This window comes from Rattus rattus, chromosome 4 (assembly GCF_011064425.1).
Source record: "Rattus rattus isolate New Zealand chromosome 4, Rrattus_CSIRO_v1, whole genome shotgun sequence".
In the NCBI taxonomy this organism is placed as follows: Eukaryota; Metazoa; Chordata; class Mammalia; order Rodentia; family Muridae; genus Rattus; species Rattus rattus.
In genome coordinates, this window is record NC_046157.1 from 160,260,153 (window position 1) to 160,281,311 (window position 21,159).

The 21,159-nt window shown below is 52.2% G+C and overlaps 1 protein-coding gene across 1 annotated transcript in view; it reads left to right on the top strand.

Moving 5' to 3' along the window:
* Positions 1-21,159, top strand: part of Mroh2a (maestro heat like repeat family member 2A) — a 36,783-nt gene that overhangs the window by 1,978 nt on the left and 13,646 nt on the right. Inside the window, exons 5-28 of the mRNA XM_032901585.1 lie at positions 1,094-1,225; positions 1,379-1,541; positions 3,802-3,900; positions 5,015-5,166; positions 5,668-5,811; positions 6,450-6,542; positions 6,689-6,767; positions 6,873-6,986; positions 7,960-8,036; positions 8,845-8,964; positions 9,253-9,363; positions 10,355-10,502; positions 11,574-11,614; positions 12,126-12,267; positions 12,527-12,579; positions 13,011-13,118; positions 13,907-14,026; positions 14,165-14,287; positions 15,891-16,043; positions 16,952-17,074; positions 18,022-18,101; positions 19,263-19,371; positions 20,048-20,143; positions 20,860-20,964. Coding sequence (XP_032757476.1) covers positions 1,094-1,225; positions 1,379-1,541; positions 3,802-3,900; positions 5,015-5,166; positions 5,668-5,811; positions 6,450-6,542; positions 6,689-6,767; positions 6,873-6,986; positions 7,960-8,036; positions 8,845-8,964; positions 9,253-9,363; positions 10,355-10,502; positions 11,574-11,614; positions 12,126-12,267; positions 12,527-12,579; positions 13,011-13,118; positions 13,907-14,026; positions 14,165-14,287; positions 15,891-16,043; positions 16,952-17,074; positions 18,022-18,101; positions 19,263-19,371; positions 20,048-20,143; positions 20,860-20,964 — 2,685 coding nt within the window. The remainder of the gene's footprint in view (positions 1-1,093; positions 1,226-1,378; positions 1,542-3,801; positions 3,901-5,014; positions 5,167-5,667; positions 5,812-6,449; positions 6,543-6,688; positions 6,768-6,872; positions 6,987-7,959; positions 8,037-8,844; positions 8,965-9,252; positions 9,364-10,354; positions 10,503-11,573; positions 11,615-12,125; positions 12,268-12,526; positions 12,580-13,010; positions 13,119-13,906; positions 14,027-14,164; positions 14,288-15,890; positions 16,044-16,951; positions 17,075-18,021; positions 18,102-19,262; positions 19,372-20,047; positions 20,144-20,859; positions 20,965-21,159) is intronic.

Here is a 21,159-nt window from a genome sequence, read left to right on the forward strand (position 1 = left end):
TGGGTCGTGACCCCTTTGGGGTCTTGCATATCAGATATTTAACTAACAGTAGCTACTGCCGGGAGGGGCAGGCCCTACAGCACTGCTCATCCACAGACCTCAAGGCATCAGAAAGTGCAGAAAACATGATTATTTGCTGACTTTTGACTGTTCTTTATGTATAAAGTGCAGATTGCCCGTGGTGTATATACATTAAACCTGGGTTACCCAAGGTTCGTGTGGCAAGGACACTTAGGAAAACATGGAAAAGGACACTTCAAGAGCAGTGATGATAATAAAGGCTGAGAGCTTGGTCTAGAGCCACGAAGTACTTACTTATGATCTCACTGCTCCTCTGTGTTCAGAGTTCAAAGCCTAGACTCACGATGCTCCATGTAAAATTGCCCGTGATTGATTAGTTCAGTTAGCAACATGCTTGCCTTGCAAAACCAAGGACCCAAGTTTAATCCTTGGAACCCACATAAAAATGCTAAGCATGGCGGTGTGCAGTTGTAATTCTCAGTAATCAGGAAGCAGAAACATGAGGATCTCTGGGTCTGGATGGAGGAGTCAGCCCAGCCTACCTGGCAAGCTCCAGGCCGGTGAGAGACGTTGTCTAAAAAAACAAAAACAAAACCAACCCAAGGTGAGCAGCAGCATTTAAATAACAGCACCTAAGGCTGTCCTCTGGCCGCCATTTGTATGACACCTTATTTGGTGCTCAGTGCTGTCCACACAGAAGCTGCAGGAGGGAAAGATGTGTTTCCTGCCTCGAGTCCTTGACCTGGGCAAAGGTCAGAGTGAACTTGCCTCTTGTCCTCTCAAGCCTGACACTATTTAGTGTGTGAAGAACATTGTGTGTTGACCATATGACACCTTTCCGGCTGACCATTGACTGAGCCAAGAGGAATGACTTGCAAATCCTAGCGACAGGGGGTGTTGGATGAGTGCACAGAATTGGGAGGGGCTGGAGATGGAGGAGATCTGAGGCAAGATGACCAGAGAGTGGCTGTTCCCTTTTGCAGGTGAAGAAGGGAGGTGAGGCAAGGAATGGAGGTGGTGGGTGCTGGGGGAAAGCCCTACCCCTTCTGCCACCTGCCATGCTTGTTCCCAGATTTCTACCCAGCGCAAGATGAACATCTACAACATCATGCAGGAGATCATCCAGCAGGAAGGGGAGATGGAGGAGCGCTGTATACAAAGGCTGGTGGCCATTGCCTCCAAGCAGATGCGGGCTATCACAGAGGTAATGGGGCCTGGATTCTACCATGCCTTCCTTCTGCAGGCCCAGGCGCTGGACTGCAGCTGAGCCTGGCCCGGGCTCTCTCATGGAGCTAAGGCAGACTGAGCCTACTCGAACCAGGAGGGTGCTAGTGATGCCTCTCTTGTCCCCTTGCAGACGGAGGGTTTAGAGACCGCCGAGGTGGCCAGTGAGACCCTGGTGGCTCTGTCCCGAAACCACTTCAGCTTGGTCATGTATGAACTACAGCATCATCTCAAGCCCCTCAACCTCACTGACGAGTTTGTCATCGTCACTCTGGCCAAGCTGGCCAACGGCAATGGTAGGGATCTGAGATCCTACCCCAGTTCCTGGCCAGACTGAGCTGGCCCCTTTCTCTCTGTCATACACTTTACCTCTGTTCCTGACCCCCACCCATTGCGTTTCTCTAGCTCTGTGACATCCCCTCTATGCCTAGTTCTTACCACTAAGATTCTTTTTTGGTGTTTCTGATTCGCTTCCTCTTTGTCTGTCTGTCTGTCTGTCTGTCTGTCTGTCTCCTCTCTTCCCCTTTATCTCCCCACACACCCCTACTCTGTTTTGTACCCCTGTCCCCCGCTTCTCCTCCTTCTTTCCACTTGCAGAAACATACTGAGCTCTTGCCCCCATGAGCCTGTGGTGGGTGCTGGGTCCCAGTGGTGAGGAAAAGCCATACGGTTCCTGGCTTCCGAAGGGACCACACACAGGGACGCAGGAGAACAAATGCTTAAGAGATGACAGCTATGAAGGTGGCTGTTTGAGAGCAGTGAAGGGGAGGGCTCTAGGCGAGACAGCTATAGTCTAGCCGAGATTGAAGGAGGGAAGAGAGGTGTGCATGCGTGTGTGTGTGTGTGTGTGTGTGTGTGTGTGTGTGTGTGTGTGTGTCAGTGGGAGAAAAAAAACCCACTTGTTGAGAACATTATGAGCAAAGGCTTTGGGGCAGGGTTTTTCTGGGGCCTGATTTCACTGAAGACCAAGAGATGCCTGTGGCCGGAGATGCAGAGTGAGGAGATGGGCATGAGGCGAGGGAGGTAGGCCAGGATCAGCCGCCCTAGGACCCTAGACTTATTTAAGGCCCAGGAAGCTGGTAGAGATTACTAAGGGGCAGTTGTCTGGTGGGAGACAACTCGGGCCACTGTGAGGACGGAGAAGGGGTGGAAGGTACCCACTGGGAGAGGGCTGTGCTTGGGCTGGGACATACTTAGTGGGTAGTGGACAGCCGTGAATGGCCCTGGTTGATGGGACTTGCTGGGGCTCTGAGTGGAGGAGTGAATGAGTCAGTCAGTAGGGTCTGAAGAACAGGGAGAGAGTTTGAGTGACCAAGGAAGGATCTAGTTTTGAGTGAGGTCAACAGAGAGGCCAGGCAGGGATGAAATTTCTGGTATGAAGAGATCAGAGGTCAGGCTGGCAGGTGGGTTTCAAAGCCATTGTCACTCGGGGAATAAGAGGGACCCAGCCTAGAGAAGCCCCAATGTAGTGGTGTCTCCAAAGGTTTGTCAAGAGCACCACAGGGCGGTATCACGAGACTGGGAGAAGGAGGGCACAGTTGCCCCTCAGTTTACGATAGGACTGCATTCTGACGGACTCACGGGAACATGAAAATATCCTTAGTTACGATGCACTGAGCCCGGCTGATGCGACAGCATCCTGGCTCAGCCATACTGAGGGCTGAGCTTAGTCTTCCTCTGTAGCAGCGGGCTGCTTAGCGCTGTGAAAGAGGAACGTCCGCGTCATGTCGATACTGGAAAAGACCTAACCACAAACGTGGGAACGGGGCCTTTACTGAGGGCAGATAGCACCACTGTGAAGTCAGAGCCACTCGCAGTCCAGACCACACGTCCATTTCTGTAGAGGGGACAGTTAGAGCCGGAGGGGTGGGGGCGCTGCCTGGCATGCAGGGGATGGAGGCCTGGCTGGGAGTTAAGGAGAAGAGGAAGTAGCAACTGGATGGCCCACAGGCATGGGTGGGCCTGGGCTTACAGATACTAAGCCCAAAGATCTGAAAGAAGGACCCTGCTAGAAGGAGAGTAGAGAATTAGTTCATCGTTAGAAACACACTTTGAGTCTAGAAGCTGAGGAAATGTGGAGGGGCGCTCTCAGCTTGAGTGGAGGGGCCAGGTTTGAGCCTCCGGAGTCTCCTATGGGATGCTCTTATGTCTGTGAGTCCTGTCTGCTGTCTCATCTGTGGGACCATCCAAGAATAGAGAATACCGAGTCTTCAGGAGTCATATGTATGCCCTTGAGACAGACATGATCCCTGGCTAGGACCCTCCCTTTCTCTCTACATCAGCCTTCTCCCTGTCCTGTGGCTCTCTACCCCCCCCCCACTCCTCTGTAGCTCCTCTATTCCCTGCTTCCCCCTCACATCTTTTCCCTTCTCTTCCTTTTGGCTCACTCTTTCAAAGCATGTTTCACCTCACCCTATCCCCCGCCATCTTACTGGTGGCAAAGGGTTTCCTGGTAGGCTGCAGAGTCTTGAGGTAGTAGGTGGTAGGGTTACCCTCTCTGCCTTCTCCCTCCTCAACTCCTTCCCTGACTTCCTGTGGCCTCTTGCTATCCTACAGTGTTTGAGTTCATGCCGTACATGGGCATCACCCTGGCTACCATCTTCACGATGTTGAGACTTGCCAACGAAGCCAAGATGCGCCAGGTGATCTGTAGCGGTGCGTGTCTCACCTGGGCCTGTGTCTCACCTGGGCCTGTGTCTCACCTGGGCCTGTGTCTCACCTGGGCCTGTGTCTCACCTGGGCCTGTGTCTCACCTGGGCCTGTGTCTCACCTGGGCCTGTGTCTCACCTGGGCCTGTGGGTTAGGCCTTAACCAGGGGGCGAAAGGGGATGGGGAGGGGACAGGGGTTCCTTGGCCGAGAGGTTTGTTTGTCCCCACCTGGTGGTTGCTCTGTCTCTTATTGTGTTTAGTTCTCACTCTAGTTAGGGTTTCTGTTGCTTTGACAAACACCATGACCAAAAGCTACTTGGGGAAGAAAGGATTTGTTTTAGCCAACAACTTGATGTCCAGCATAAAGGGATATGGAGGCAGAAACTAAGGCAGAAGGCATGGAAGGCTGCTTACTAGTTTGTTCCTCATGAATCACTCAGCCTGCTTTCTTATACAACCCAGGGCCACCTGCCCAGAGGTGACACCTCCCACAGTGGGATGGGTCCTCATCCATCAATGGTTAATCAAGAAAACACCCCATACACTTGCCTACAGGCCGGTCTGATGGCGGTGTTTGATCAACTGAGGTCCCCTCTTCCCAGATGACTCTAGCTTATATTTAAAAAGCTAACCAGTGTAGCCTATGATCTGCCCCCTGGGGGAATGTGGGTACATTTTAGAAGACCATGGTCACATCTGTGACTCTATGTAACTCGTTCTGTACTTAAGTATTTCAGAGAAAGATGAGAGACAGTTGCAGGAAGGAAAAGGCAGTTCACATGCCCTCAGTTGGGCTTGTCTCTGCGAAGTCCTTAGAGGCTATCTACATCTGGTCATCCGGCCCTGCGATTTGGTTATTTGACACTAGTTTGGGCCCCCAAACCCTGATGCCTAAGAAAAAGAGGTTGTGTTGTTGCTGCCCTTATTGGCATCTCCGGGTTGTGGTCCCACTTTGATCCTGCATCCCCCAAGGGGAGGGGCTTAGTCATAACTGTGTGCTCAGTGCTCACATGGACATACAGAGTAGAGAGGAGGGAACTCGGTAACCCCAAGAGTACCAGGAAGGAGTGGTTCCAACCCTGGCCCCTCTGGCCCCACCTGCCTGTCTTGCTGCTGGCAGCCATGGAGACATTCTGTGAGACGGTGCAGTTTTACCTGAGGCACCTGGAGGATAGCCTGTACCCCGTGATGACTGAGGACCAGTTTGCTGTGAAGCTCTTCCCAATGTACCGATACTTCGTGACCGTGTGGCTGCGCCACCAGGACCTTGAGGTGAGACTTGGTGTGCTCAGAGGCCTCTGTATCCTCTGGGTTACACTTCCCAGAAGATGCTGCAGAACTTCTGGGTTCAGTTCCCAGAGCTCCAGAGACCCCAGGGCTCTGTGAATGATGGATGGATGAGGGGTTAGAGCTTGGCAAAGGCCCACAGAGAGCTTTCGATGAAGTCTTGAGACTTGAAGGCATTTGCCCCATTCCAGGTAATTGCTGGATATCTTGACCATGAACAATGTGTTCATCCCAACTCTGTAAGGCAGGGCCACTTTAAGAACAAGGAAACTGAGGTTTGTTTGTTCTGCACTTGTCCAAGGTCGCTTTGTTTACAGGTAGGACTCCTATTGGGTAGTCTGACCCCACTGCACTGACCATGGTGGGGGCTTTAGGAAAAGGCCTGGTCCATGTCTGTAATTCCCCGTCTGTATGATGCTGGAGAGTGTTTTGAGTCACTAAGATCCTGGTCCTGCTGGGGCTCTGGGAACCTCACTTCCTACACAGGTGAAACTGGGGGTCATCAAGTCTCTCAGGCCCATGCTGAGCCTTCTCCTGCCTAATGACGACCTGAGGGAACAGGTGTACGACTATATCCCCCTGCTGCTGGCTGAGTTCCAGGGCGGCCTGGAGGCCCTCTTCATCACACAGGTGAGAACCAGACTCAAGAAACTCTGGTCCTCAAGAGTCCACAGGTACCGGCAGGCCCAACATCTGTACCCTCTACGACCCATGGGAAACAAGCTGTCATTCCAGGTAGAAGGATCTCAAAGGGTCCAGGAGGCCACAGGGAATTTGCTTTAGATTTCTAGGGTTACTGTAGCTAAGAACCTTGGGGGTGTTTGGACCCTTAAGCAGTTATACCCAAAGAGATTTTTATCTCTAACCAAAGGGACACAGTCCGGAGCTCTGGGTGGAATGGGTTTTGGGGCCTCCACAGCCTCTAACATGGGAGGTGGAGATGTTGTAGGTTCTGAGTGCCAGCCTGGCCTGGGCTGGTGCACATGGAAATGCAGCAAATTTACAGGGCTTGGGGCCTTTATTGTAAAAACAAGGAGCAGAAATGAACAGGACAGGACTAGAGAGCCGCCTGCAGGCACAAGAGTCATCCAGAGATGGTGGAAAGGCAGGCTTGGCTGAAGTTCATCTTGTAGAAAACAGAGCCTCGACACCCAGTCAGCTGGTGTGGGGTTGGGGTGGGACCGGGGAACCATAAATGCAATGGCCCGCTGAGTAGCACGAAACTAGTGGAACAGTCGCCTGCAACCTTCTGACCATCCCCTCTGCAGGTCCTGAGGCAGATTCTAGAAGCGTCCGTTACCACCAACACCCCTATTCCCCCGATGCTGCTACACCCCATTTTCACAGAGCTGCACGTCCAGGTGAGGCCAGGGAGGGCGTCAGCCGGAAACTGCCTTGGAGCATGGTTTTCCCTCCCCCACTGCATCCCACTGGCATGCAGGCCTATGGGGCTGGGCCGCCCATGGGGCCTGTGGCCTCCTCACCCTCCCTGCACACCACTCCTTAGGTGTGCTCCAAGGCCCCAGCCCAGCAGCAGTTCAGCAGTCAGAACCTGATGGAGATCGTGCACTGCTTCATAGCCCTGGGTGAGGTCTGCAGGGACCTGGGGAGGCCCAGCCCCTTGCTGAGTGCAGGCATCCAGGCAGAGCCCGCCGGCCTTGACTGACACACATCCCCCTTCTGCCCTGCAGCCCGCTCCTACCCTAAGGAGCTGATGAAGTTCTTCTTCAGCCAGGTGGAGATGAGCAAAGAGGCTCTCCGTGTGGGGACGCTGGCCCTGATCAGGGCCGTAGTGAGCGCAGATGGTGAGCCAGCTGGAGGGGACAGGCACCATGGGGGTGACAGTGAAGTTCCTATCTGGCTTCAGCACTATTTGTAGTCACTGTTGGGTGACCAAGCCTCTTGATTGCTTTGTATCTCGCAGCCTTGACTCTAACCAGCACCATGGCCCCTCCGTACCTCTGCCCTCTGGGCTCGACTTTCACAGTTAGCCCGAAACCCGCTGCAACCACTCATACACATAAAAATAAAAATAAATAAACAAACAACCATCATTACACGAGTTGTTTGGATCTAGCTGGACTCAGCCTCTGAGGTATTTCTTGCTGGTTCCTAGCCAGGGGTCACAGAAACCAGCTCCTCGCACACCACTGATGGGTTCAAATGGCTGAACAATTCTGGGTGCTTAGTTGGATAAGAACCAAACTTTGGGTTTAACAATCCTTTTTCAGTCCTCCAGGCAATAATTACCCAAAGTTAATCAGGCCAAGATATTCATTAAAGCACTGCGCTAACACAAAGCATTAGACTAGCTTACGTGGTGGCTGGGGGGGGGTGGCTCAGTGGGTAAAAGTGCTTGCTATCCAAGCATGACCACCTGTGTTCAGGACCCCAGCAGCCATGTAAAGAGCTGGGTGTGTCGCTGTATGTCTATAACCCACACTAGGGATGGGGGTCAGAGGGAAAAAAAACAAATGTCCTGAGAGAAAAGTGCGAAGAATGATAAAGGAGGATACAGGGTCCATGCCTTGGCCCTTTGACCTCCACATGTGAGCGTGCGTGTGCATGTGTGTGTTCGTGTATATGTGAATGTGAATGTGAATGTGAATGTGGTTCTGTGACGAGAGGGCTGTGCTCACGGGAAGCCTACCAGTGAGGGTCCTAAGCAAGTCAATCTGAGCCTGTGTTCTGCGAAGGGAATCGAATGCGATGTGTCAGGGACAAGCCACCCACTCTCTTCTTGAGCCATAGTTCCCCAGGCTGGTCTGTCTCTTCCAGACCCCAAAATGAATATCAAGACCATCTACCTGGCCATCCGGGTCGTCAAGAACACCCTCTCTGACACTCGGTCCAAGGTAACAGGAAGGGGACCCTGCCAGGGTGACTAAGGCTAAGGGGTGGAGGTTGGAATGGCAGTCTTCAGCTTAGCCCTGGATGCAGACAGGGGCAAAGCGTAGCCAGTGAGAGCTGCAGTGCTGCCATGGAGACCAGGGGTTTCCAAAGCTGTACGCCCCGCTTCTACCTTACAGGGAAGAAAGGGTTTGTCCACACAGGGTTTGTCTAGCAATCTTACTGCTTGTGAGAAAAGTAACTGGGGAGGCACTCTCCTTGGCACACCCTCAGCTAGCTGAATACCACAGTCCTGGGCTGCAAGGCGGCCTCAGCTAGCTTGGAATGATGGGAAGGGATGGTCAGAGAAGCTCTGAGGAAGCGGGGGCAGGGCATGTGCACTAGGACTAGAGATTTAGATAGAACTGTCTTCAAAGTCTGGAAGCCACAAAGACACAAGAAATATGACTAGTTTTGAACCCCACCCCTACCGTAGTGCGTGTTTTACTATATACCCGAGGAAGACCAGAGTGGAAAAAATACATAGGTTTCCCCACCACGGCTGCTAAGACCAGGTAACCAATGTTAGAATGGGATGGAGACGTCTATGATGAGCCCAACTGAGGCATTCATGTGAAGACACTGCAGAATGACATTCCACCATGAGGAAAGCAGCGATGGGCAGATGGGGAGTAGCCAGGTATCCCCCGAAACCCATGAAACCAAGAGCTCCTACAGTTAGTCCCCAGCAGTCTCAAGTCACACGATTGTTAGATGCAAACATCCATGCTGAAGCCTGGCCCTCCCCCAGCTGCCCCTACCCTGTCCCCACAGGTACGGATGGCAATCCTACGAATCATTGGTCAGCTGGTTCTGTCAGGCTTCCAAGAAAAGATCAAAGGCTGGGGTCTGAAGTACGTGTCTGTCCAGCTCACCTTGTCTACCTACAAGCTGGTGAGTGGCCCCAGCACTAATCCTACAGTACAGCTCCTCTTTAGAAATGGACTACTAAGGGTTGAGCAAAGAACAACTCGCTGAGAACCTGTTTGGACCTGTATAGCTCAGGGTTGCCCTGCAGGTGTGGACTGGATTTGTGCAGTCTCGGAGGCATGAGGCCTAGCCCCAGCCCTTAGCATCCTAGGACCCAGTGTCTGGGCAGGGAGCCCCCTGGGGAGGAGAGAGACCACTCTTGAGACCTTGACAAGCCCCTGCCTGCCGGATCGCCCTGGTTCTGTCTTCTAGACAAATCGCCGGGAATGCTTCTATCAGAGGGATTTGGAAGAGAAGATGGTCCACAAAGTAACAATGGATACCGTGAAGATCATAACTTCTTCTATCAGTGGCATGACCAATGTGAGTCACTCCCCACCCAGCCAGCCATTGCCAGGATGATGGCTCCTGGCTGCATTCCAAAGGCTGGCAGAGGAACCTAGGGACATTCTCCACCTCTGAACCCCCAGTAGGTCTCAATACGTGGCAGTCACCTTAATGCCTGAAGCACATGCATTATTTTAAAATTCCCCTTGGGGAGGGCATTCTACATTTCAGTAAGTTGAGCTAGGAGGGTTCTGTGTGGCACCAGGGACCCCAGGTTATAGGGGAAATCAGTGTGCTTGATTTTAATTGGAATAAATGAGACACAGGAACGAGGCAAGAAAAAAAACAAACATCATGACATCATCAAGCGAGGAATGATTGGTTGTCCATGAAGCCACAGGCTGGAGGCCTCCTATCTAGTGGGAACTGGAGATAATAAGGGTTAGGAGCTTCAGGCTGGAGGGTGTAGGCTGGAGACTGGAGGCTGGAGAACAAGCCTGAGTTGTAGGGCTGCAGTGACATCTGTCATTTTGTGGCAAATTGTGTTCCTTGGGCCTCCCGGCTCCCTGCACTCAAGGGCAATCTCCTTTACGGATGGTGAACTTCTCATCACCTCTGTGTGACGTGTGCACAGTCACTCTGGACTAGCAATTGGGTTAATAAGAGGGCTCACTTGCTCGGCCAAGTTGACAAATGCACCCAAGCATTGCGACTGTCGGGCACGCATGGATTACCAGACTGGTTTGTAACTCGGAGGCCTCTGGGACCCAGAGGAAGGCCCTGGTCAGAGGATGTACTGCACATAGAGTAGATATGAGGCCAGCCAGGCTGTGTGGATGCCATCCGGATGCCTCTGAAAAAAAAAAAAATCCAGGGTGGGCAGGAAAGTCCGTTGAGTATCTGGGATAGCTTTCAGGATGCCAGGTGGAGTCCACGCTGTGGGCGGAGCCTAACCAACACTGGATGGGGCGGAGCATAGGACGCCTCTGACTGGTCCTGGGCCCTCCTCTCCCCATTCCTGTGCCAGGAGTTCTGGGTGAGGCTCCTGTGCTACATCATGGAGACAGACTACACCGAGGCACTGACCCCCATCTGCATCAGCCTCACGAACCTGGCCGAGAACCAAATTCATGGCAAAGACACGGAGTCTGGGATAGCTGGAAAGAGCAAGCATGGTGGGTGGCATCCCTGGGTCCACCTGTGGGAACAGGCAGGTGGAATGGCTCCTGGTCACCCTTGTCACAGAGTCCTGATCAACCAAGTTTCCCCTTCTCCAGGATCCGTCTAGAATCCTCCTTGCTATGTCTAGCGAGGGGTTAAAAGCCTACAGACTTCCTCCTGGTAGCCCATTCATCATGTTCCCATCTCCCCAGCACTCATCCTGGGCAGGGCAGGGAGGGGGCTCCTTGCCCCACTCTAGCTGTGTCCTTTCTGGGTCTTTGCCCTGCCCAGCTTCTCTGAGCCATCCAGAGGAAGTCTTACATTCTTCTGTCAGTTCTTCTGTTAACTGACTCTACTGTGGTCCACTCAGGGCAGGCCCAGTCAACACAGGCTCTCAAGTGACCATGTCTATCTGCATCATGTCACCATTCTCCACCTACTACCTCTGGTCCCAAGGGGATGCTTTCATGGCCCCTGGGTTTCCCAGGGCCAGGCACTGACGGGGTAGGGTGGTTCAAGAGGGCTGTTCCTATCCAAGGATGACAAAGGGTAAGGCCTGCCATCTGAGCTCAAGCTAAGAAGCTTAAGTGACTCCACTTCTCTGTGACCTCTCAACCCAAAATCCTCTCCTGGGTCTCCATACCTGCAGATTCCCAGCAACCCTGGCCCCTCCCTTGCCCATCCATCTGAGCGCCATTGCTTTGTGGGGCTTACTGGTTCCCAAAGCATATAGGGACTGGACAGGAGGGAGTCTGGGTAGGGAATTAGATCACTCCTAGTTAAAGAGAGCCCAAGGTTTACACTAGGAGACAAGATATTGCCCTGGTAGGCCCATTCGAAAATAAACACCCACAATCTAAAACACATCTCGATCCGCCTGGCCCATGAGGAAAAGTCTCCTTTCTTTTTGTTAGGAGCCAATGATGTTGTTCATGAGAAACGAACTCCCTTAGGTAGACTCCCTTAGGTATTACCCTTCTACCTAAGGGGTGAGGGTAATAGTGCCGATTCTGGAAAACGATCTTCAAAGTGTCTCTCTTGGGGGTTATAGGCTTCCTTATCTGGGGCTCCTTTTCCTTCCTCAGTGGACCTGCCTGCACCCCAGAAGCTGCTGGCCCGTCTCCTGGTGAGTGGCTGGCATGCTGTGGCCTGGCACACCTACTGACAGTGACACCTCTTCCCTAAACTCCTCATTCTCCGTGCTCCAGTGGGAGGACGGATCTGGGATGCAGGGTGGAAGCTGGACATTGGGCAGAGTAGTATCTGTGTTGTCCTTCTTGGGAAGATGCATCAGGGACAGTGTGCTCAGATGTCTGGGGACCTGGCCAGGATCTGCTCCCAGATTCCTATGCCATAAAACACCACCAGGACACCAGTCATGGCCCTGAGCAGGGCTCAGTCCCGTGGGTCCTAGTCAATGTTCCACTGAGACTCAGGGTCAGGAAGGAACCCAGGGCTGGCCTCTCATCCCCTTCCTGCCTGCAGTGTCCCCTACAGGGGCCTTCCTATGCTGGAAATCCTTGGACTTTGAAAATCATACATCCCACTCAATGTCCTCTTTATAACGAAGACAGTGAATTCCAAGATAGGGGGTAGATGCCTGGCCCCTGCTCCAGTGACTCACTGGGGCCCTCCAGGTGCTGATGTCATCACCCTACAAAGGAGAAGGTCGTGGCATTGCCATGCTCAACCTCCTGAGGACCCTAAGCCAGAGCATTGCTCCCTCCATGGCTGACATGTGGGAGCAGGAGATCCCGATGCTGGTCCAGTACCTGGAAGGTGAGGTGCCTGCTCTGTGTGCATGCTGGGGGACTCACTAGTCACGTGCCTCGGATCACAGGGACCTGGGGCCTGGGGGACCCGAACAGACCTCCTTTGGTCTTAAGAACTGGATGTGCAACGTGGAGGAGGTGGGAAGGGAAACACCGAATGCGATGAGCTTATTCTTGGCGGGACTCTGATGCTGGGACAAGGAGGTTTACTCGGGAGGGAGCAGAAGAAGAGGGCAGACCATGAGACCATGCCTATTCTCCTACAGAGCACACTGAATTTACCTGGAACCAGAAAGCCTGGGAGGATATGCTGATTCAGGTAAAGGCGTGAACTGTCTCTGAGGCCAGACTAAGGGAGAAAAGAAGGGAGAACGTCTGATAGGGCTGACATGTGGACAAGATTAGCGTCATGTAAAGGACATGTTTCCCTCTGTCAGAGCAGACTTAACAAGGAGGGTGCCTATGTCTGTGCGTATCAGTAAGGGAGAAGTGAGAGAGCCAAAAGCAGCAGAGACAGCCTGTTTTTCCAGGATAGCCCTGACCTCCCAGCAGCCTCTTAAAGCCACAGCCATGCTCCAGACACACATAATGTTAGTGCTGGGTTGGCCGTCCACCAACTGAATGGAGATTTAGAGAAGGCAGCCCAAGAAGAACAAGCCCGGATTCAGGGTCACATAGTATTCCCTGAACCCAGCTAAGAGCAAGGTGAGGCTCGTGTGCCTCTGCCCACCACGGTCTTCCACTTCCCAGTTTCTGAGAAACTCCCTCAAGAAGACCCGTGGGACCAGCTGGAGCCTGCGCCTCAGCAAAGAGCTGAACAATCAGATTGAGACCTTCGACAGCCCCTCTTTGGAAAAGGTTTGTCCTCACAGGGACCTCGTAGTTCAGGCAGGGCGGGACCACCAGAGATGGGAGGGGCCTCCGGAGATGGGAGGGGCCTCCAGAGATGGGATGGGCTTCTGGCAATACGTATTTACATCAGATTAGGTAGCCCCAAGACTACTTAGTGCTCTAGAAAGACAGGAAGTAATCTAATCCAATGATTTCAGGCACTTTAAAATGTCTTTTGTTTGTATTCCACATTCTGGTCCATGGTCACATGTTCTTTTTTTGTTTGTTTGTTTTTGGTAAAAATATTTTTTCTTGTTCTTTGTAAAATTATAAAAAATAATTGAAAGAAATCAGAGAGGATCTCGGTAATTGTAAAGCATCCCATGTTCATGGATAGAACAAGACGCCAGTGCCTCTCCAGACTCCGCATCACCTCCACCACAACCCTAAGCCTCCATCCCGTCTTACTGACGCATCCAAACAAGGATATTCACCTCTTGCCAGTGTTATCCTATGTCAGGAAGTAGCTGGGAAAATTGATGCACCCAGGTTTGTAGATAGGAGCATATCTGATGCAACTTATACAGGAAAGGATTTGACCTTCACTGTTAACATGTATAATATGCTTGCCCTTATGCAGTCTGACGTCACAGAACAAACAACATTTATTTTACAGGATGTAGAAAATGTACATAAATGCCTGTTAAAAAAAAACACAAAAAAACAGAACTATGTATCAAGTGTTCCCCAATAGCATCACCCTGAGGTATGCGAGTGGAAAAGCCTGAAGTCCTCCCTCCCTCCCATCCCTCCAGGGCTTTCTGTACAGGGCCCTGGGTTTCACCTTAGGAATGGGCCTGGAGGCCGACAGGGTGGAGGTGCTATTGCTGGAGCTACTGTACAAGACAGACTATAGCAACGACTTTGACCGGGAGGTGAGAGTACCCTTGAACCGTCTTATTTACAATCTTCTGTGATCTAGGGGGCACTTGGGTTTATTTATGTTCTTGCCTGTGTGTACTTATATATCTCTCTGTATCCCCTGCTTTCACCTTGGCTGGGATTCCCTAAAGGGCGTCATCCTGTGCTTTGGCCTGTGTGCCCGGGGCCAGGTAAAGACAGTGCTGAATGTGCTTCATGACTTTGAGGAGAGGATCCAGGAGTCGGAGCAGTCCTGGCAGATCGGTGCCTGGAGGGTAAGGCTCCTCACTGCAAGGCCTGGTGTCAGGCCTCAAAGGTGGTGCTCCAGGAAAACAAAGAAAGATCCTGCTGGGAACATCTGGACTAAGCTGCTTGTGTCCTTTGGGTCTGGGGCCACAACTGTGGGAGCTGAGACAACTAGGGTGATCCAGCAGCTTCCCAAAGGTGCCTGCAGAGCATCTACAGTGGTCAGTCCTGGTGTGAGGCCCAGCCTATTGCCTGACTGGCAGTCTGCTTGCTCAAGGCTGCCAGAGAAACAAGGTCGTGTCCAACAGCTGCCAGCTAGGGAGTTAAATTGCCCACTCCCTGTCTGCCCTTCTTTATGGACATTAGGAGGCGCACTTACACATTACGAACATCAGGAGGCGCACTTACACATTACGGACATCAGGAGGCGCACTTACACATTACGGACATCAGGAGGCGCACTTACACATTACGAACATCGGGAGGCGCACTTACACATTACGAACATCAGGAGGCGCACTTACACATTATGAACATCAGGAGGCGCACTTACACATTATGAACATCGGGAGGCGCACTTACACATTACGAACATCGGGAGGCGCACTTACACATTAAGAACATCGGGAGGCGCACTTACCGATTATGAACATCAGGAGGCGCACTTACCGCACTTACACATTATGAACATCAGGAGGCGCACTTACACATTACGAACATCAGGAGGCGCACTTACACATTATGAACATCGGGAGGCGCACTTACACATTATGAACATCGGGAGGCGCACTTACACATTATGAACATCAGGAGGCGCACTTACCACAAGAATCTAATGAACTCATCATTGACACCATGGTGACTTTAATAAACTTCTCTCCGTGTGTGTCATCTGATGCTTAGCCAGCCCCGCAAGGTGATGTAGTACCTGCTCAGCTGCCTAAGTATGTCCTGTGCAGCTAGTCTCTGTTTAGGGATGTCTGCACGAGCTTCCTCTGCATGTGTCACTGGACTCAAGCTTCCCAGGGTGGGGAGATCCTTTGTCTGGTTCATGTTCTCTTGCCCAGTATCTGGTGTGTAATTGGCACCCGATAAAACTGCAAATGTATAAGTGCTTGAGGAAATGAACGGGTGCTTTAGCACCCAAAGAACAGTCCACTGAAGCCCTGACTGACTTGACAGCTCCTTCCATCAGAGACTGTCCTGCCCACAGCCAGCCCAGCTCCTGCTCCCTCCCCCCCGTGAACGCTCCCTGCTCCCCCTTTTTAATTTTCCTCCTTTTTTCATATATGTGTATATATAAGGGTATGTATATATGCATGCTTGCACGTGTGTGGGCATGTGTATGGGTGACGTATGCAGGTATGTGCACACACGTGGAGGCCTTGGTTCTGTGTCAGGAACCATCCTCATTCACCCTTCTATTCATTCACTGAGACAGGCTCTCTCAGTCAGATCGAGCATTTGCTGATATGGCCAGTTTGCTGCCTGGGGAATCCTCTGTCCGTGTCCCCCCAAACTCCCCCCACCCCTGCCTTCTGAGGCTAGAATACAATTGGGCTGTCACACTGAGCATCTAACCCCCTCCCCATTCTTACACTTGTGCAACAAGCATTTTTTTTTATCCCGCAGAAGGACCACCCCTGGAGGCGAGAGACCGTGAAGAGCGCCCTGATGGTGATGTACAGCTGTGTGTCCTCTTACTGCCACCCCCAAATGCTCCTCACCCATGTGGACAGCCCCATCACTGCTAAGATCATTCACCATTACTCGAGCAGCTGCCAGGTAGCCCGCATACCGGGAGTCAGCCTGCGTTGTGCATGGGACGCTACACTGCTACACTCAGGAGACAGCTGGGGTCCTGCCCCGTCATCTCCTGGGAATCCATGCTCACACCTGAGCTTTGGGGTCATGCTTGGGTGGAGAGAGCAGCCCCACCCCCCACCCCCCACCCCCGCTGAGTGCTGCAGGTGACCGTGAATCCCCAGAACTACAAAGTGAGCCCCAGTTCCACCCACTCTCTCACCCTCCCCTCTGGCCTACTCACTCTCATGAAGGAGAAGAGTGGGTGGTCTTCAAAAAGACACAGAGGTGTGGGATACTTTCTTGGAATGTCAAGGTAGATGAAAGTGGAAGAATTCATTTTTTAAACTTGTAGCATAAAATACATGCAGTGGGAGGCGGGGAGATGACTCTGTCACTGAAAGTGCTTGCTAAACACAAGCGTGAGTACCTAAGTTCAAATCCCCAGCCCCCCATGTATGTTAAAGCTAACTATGGCAGCAAACATCTGTAATCTTAGTGTTGAGGGAATGGGTCATCCTATCATGAGGACAGGAGGATCCATCCAGTCTGACCGAATTGTAATCTCCAGGACTAGGCAGAGACCCTGTCTCAACGAATACAGTGACTGCCTTCCACATGCACAGACACACGCACAGATACACGCACGTACACATGCATGTGAATCATGAAAAAAATGCACAGAGCATAAAAATGACCACTGTGGCCATTTTCAATACCACAGTTTTCTGTGGTTGAAGAACAGACAGGTGAGGGCTGTCACTCGGAGCACCTCTGAGGTGGAGCCTTCTTCAGTGGCAGGAAAGGATTCAGGGGTGAGGGGCGTGGCTTGGGGCTCTTGTGAATCCTTTGCAAACAGATTCTCCATCACATTCTTCCTCCGGGCATAGGACATCAGCCTCAAAATGGCCTTCATGAAGAGTGTTGTGCAGGTCACCAACGCCATCAAAAGCATCCAAGACCCGGAGGACTTCCAGTTTGCCCACAAGTCTGCTCTTACTGGCCTCATAGTTGTGAGTGGGACAGGGCTGCCCAGTCCTGGTTGGCCAGGGGGTCTAGCTCTCTAACTGTGCCCCGGCTGAAGTTCCTTATAGACGTCTGTGAGCTATCTATGGGGGCTGCAAAGCCTTCTGCCCCACTCTTGATTTGATCTGCTGAACGATAGGCTCTAAGGACGGCTTTGGTGTATCACGGAGGGTTTCATGTCCCCAAAGAGCATGAAAACTAGGGCAGGACCTCGTTTGACTTGTGCCCAATGGTGCCCAGAAGAGGCTGGCTCAGGGACCAACAGACAGAGGCTCACTGGGGATGGGTGGGGGCGAGCTGAAGAGAGACATAGCTCCAGGGCTTTCCCACAGGAAGAGACTTAGCAGACAGAGGTCGTTTAGAGGCAGGGCTAGAGAGCCATTTGTTCAGAACTTCAGTGAGGTTTAGAAAAAGTCAGCTGTCTGTAGACTGAAGGAACCTGTGCTTCAGTCAACCCTTGTCCCCCAAATGTTGCCACTCTGTCATGACTGACAAAGGATGGGGTCCTGGAAGACCACCTGTACTGCAGCAGATGGGGGAAGTGAGATGCAGGAGGGGCAGGGAAATGAATGCTTATTGGCTCCTTTCCCAGTCACTCACTCACTGTACAAGAGCCTGGCTCAAGCTGTTAGCTAAGCATCAAGCCTTGTATAGGACAGAGAAACTTGGGCTTGGGAACATGCATTGTACGGCCAAGGACACACATCGAGTCACTGGAGGCCCTGGGAAAGAAGCCTAGGCCCATTGTGCATTTTCTTCCTTCTCTTTGCTCTGCTCCCAAATGAGCCTTAAAGAATGCGGGGATGTGAGCCCCAGACTCTGTACAAAGGCCCAGGCCCTCCTCACCCTGGCACCAGATCGTGTGACTGCCCCCTCCCTGCCTTACCCCACTTCCGGGTGGGCAACAGTCCACAACCCTTCTTGTGCTGGACAGGCGATCATCAAAGCAGAAACACCTGACCACTTGGTTTCTCCCGTGAGGTCGATGGCAATGGATGCTCTCTCGCAACTGAGGTAAGCTGGGGCGGGGCCTGCCAGAGCTCCTACGGCCTCCAGATGGTGGGACAAAGTCTGTGACCACCTCTCAGGGCTCCCCTCAGAACTCCTTCAGACCTCATCATTGCACCTCAGTGGCAGTGATGTGGGGCAACAACTCCCCGAGGCAATGGTAGGTAGGGCCTGTCCCTCTCCAGACTCCTCTGTGAAGTTTTCCAAGTTGGGTGCCTCTCCTGGCACAAGGAGGTGACTGGCAAGTATGTGGGCTTAGCCGAGCTGCTGGGGGCAGATTTTTTGAATACGTGCCACTCCCACTAGGGAAGCACAGATTGTTATATGCCAGGCAAGGCTTGAAGAAAAGACAAATGCGTAGAGAGGATTATGGGTAAGAGGTGACAGAAGAATGTGCTTGTAGGTGACTGACTACCCTCTCTAATGCCAATGAATGAATGAATGAATGAATGAATGAATGAATATAAAAATAAAAAATAAAATGTCTGTCATGAAAAGGTAATTCAGCCTCTAGGGGCTGTCCAAAAGCTAGTTAGTGTAGGCTGACATTTGACTTTTGACCTGACGCAGAATGACTAGATTTCTTTGAGAGTTCAGGCCCCACAGAGTGAACAGAGAGAGGCAAACAGGCAGGCAGGACTTCTTAAGGCAGGATGCCTTGCTCAGCTCTGGGGCACAATAGATCCCCTCAGGGAGCTGTTAATAGAACTGACCTTGCCCCAGAGTATTGTAAAAGAATCCCTAGTGCCCGGGCATGGTCCCTGGGGGTGGGAGTCCTTGAAAAGATGTCCAGATGCTTTGCATCAGTACCACCAGCAGCAGCAGCAGCAGCAGCAGCAGCAGCAGCAGCAGCAGCAGCAGCAGCAGCAGCAGCCAGAGCTGTTCCTCCAGGCCTCACCTAGCAAATATTGGTTGTCTCAGAGTAGGCAACTGGAAGTGAAAGGCTGACTCTTGCACCCTCAAATCCTGCTTCCATCACAAACATAGTATTGAAGGCTAGTGGTCCAGCAGAACAAGGTTCCTAGTCAGCGATGCACGCCCGAGGCCCCAGCCAAGGTGCTGTGTCCTTCCCTCATTCTGTGACATGCCTCCCTTGTCCAGAGCAGGCAGTGCGCAGGATGAGCTTAGCTCCTAGTGACCACTCCTGCTGCTAACGTGTTTCCTCAGCATGCTGAAGCCTTTCTACTCTCCAGAGGAAAGCGCAGAGTTGATGGATATCAGCATACACACTGTCATCTCTCTCCAGCCCCCAGGGGAAGACAATGAGTCCGTTAAGGTAGGATTCCCCCGGGGGGAAGCCTCCTTGTTCTCTGGTCAGACCCTGGCATAGGCAGGCTCCACTTTGCCAAACTACCTCCAATGTAACAATTTGGAGCAGCTCTATTAGTAAACATGAGCTAATGCTAGCCACTGTAACAGGCAAACCCAGAACCTCGGAGTTTTCACTAGATTCGAGTTTATTTCTCATTTACAACGAGCCCAGTGGTCAGTTGGGTGTGTGTGCGTGAAGACGCATCCTGTAAATTGTCAGGTACCCAGTCTGATAGAGGCCCCAGAATCTTCAGCAAACGATTTCAAAGGTCCCTAGGTCAGAGGGCTAAGAGCATGTGCAGAAGATTCCATTTTGCCTTCCTTCTGTGAGCAACAACGCATTTCCATAGCCCACTTTGGTGCCTCTCATCTCCTGATCCAGGCACAGAGACACCTGCAGAATACTGTGTGCCTTTCCTGGCTATAGAACTATACAATGCTTGCTCTCTCTCTCTCTCTCTCTCTCTCTCTCTCTCTCTCTCTCTCTCTCTCCTCTCCCTCCCCTCCCTCTCCCCTCCTCCTCTCCTCCTCCTCCCTCCCTCCCTCTCCTCTCCTCTCCTCTCCTCCCTCCCTCTCCTCCCTCCCTCCCCCTCCCTCCCTCCCTCTTCTCCCTCCTTTCCCTCTCCCTCTCTCCCTCTCAGGTCCTGTATGCAAATGCCATGAGTTCCCTAAAGCAGCTGATGGAGGGCCTCCTGCAGAGACAGCTGGACCCCAAGGGGCTGCAGGACACTGTGCATGTGAGTTACCTGCCAGAGAAGCCCAGAGCCAAAGGTGGCCCTTCCTGGAGAGTGACCCGAGAGCCACCCTGTGAGGAATGGCTTACTGTGGCTTGTGCCTTCAGAGACATTAGTCTATGGCTGTCTAGTTTCATTACTTTGGGCTTGTGGTAAGACAAGAGAGAAAGGGAAGGTAGAAGAAGACTGTTCACCTCATGGGAGTGACAGAAAGGGAGGAGGGGATCCCAGTATTCCCTGCAAGGGCTTCTCACAGTTGACTTCATTTCCCTTCACTGAGCTCACTGCCTAAAGATTCCATCACCTCTCAGCAGTAACACAGGGTGGCACTGCTTTTAACATATAGTGTGTGTGTGTGTGTGTGTGTGTGTGTGTGTGTGTGTGTGTGTGTGTGTGTGTGTGCATTCATACATAAGCCACAACAGCACTGTTCATTGCACTAAAAGTACCTTTGCATTGTCAGTAACACCTGAGCTGAGGTTTGGGCTACAAGCATAACTTTCAAGTACTGTTCTTGTGAGGATACAGCAGACCTCCCAGCGACCTCAGCCTCAACTCCCTTCATGGCAGGGTTAGGGAAGAAGGTGTTTAGAACCATACCAGGAGTATTGAAGGTCAAATTCTGAGTGGGAGGTACCACGAGGTGAAATCTGGCCGGGGTGGAGCTGGCTGTCCTCAGGACGCTAACCCTGCTTCTGTGTCCTGGGCTCCACACACAGCTCCTGGAGAAGTGGATCCTGTCTGAGAAAGAATGGGAACGGGAGAAAGCCATGGCCCTCCATCTCCATCTCATGCAGATCTACGTTCAAAGCATTGGTGTCTGTGTGAGTCCAGGAACCCCCATCCCACGGCCTATCAGTCTATGAGGCATCCATAGAAAAATGGTGCTTTCATCAGAGGAGGAGCACCTCTCAGATCAGGCTCTGCCCCAGGAGTCCCTTGGGGAGAGGCAAACCTGGGCTTTGGGGTGGGGGAGGGAGCAGAGGATGGGATCCCAGCGTGGCATGGGTCCAGGCTGC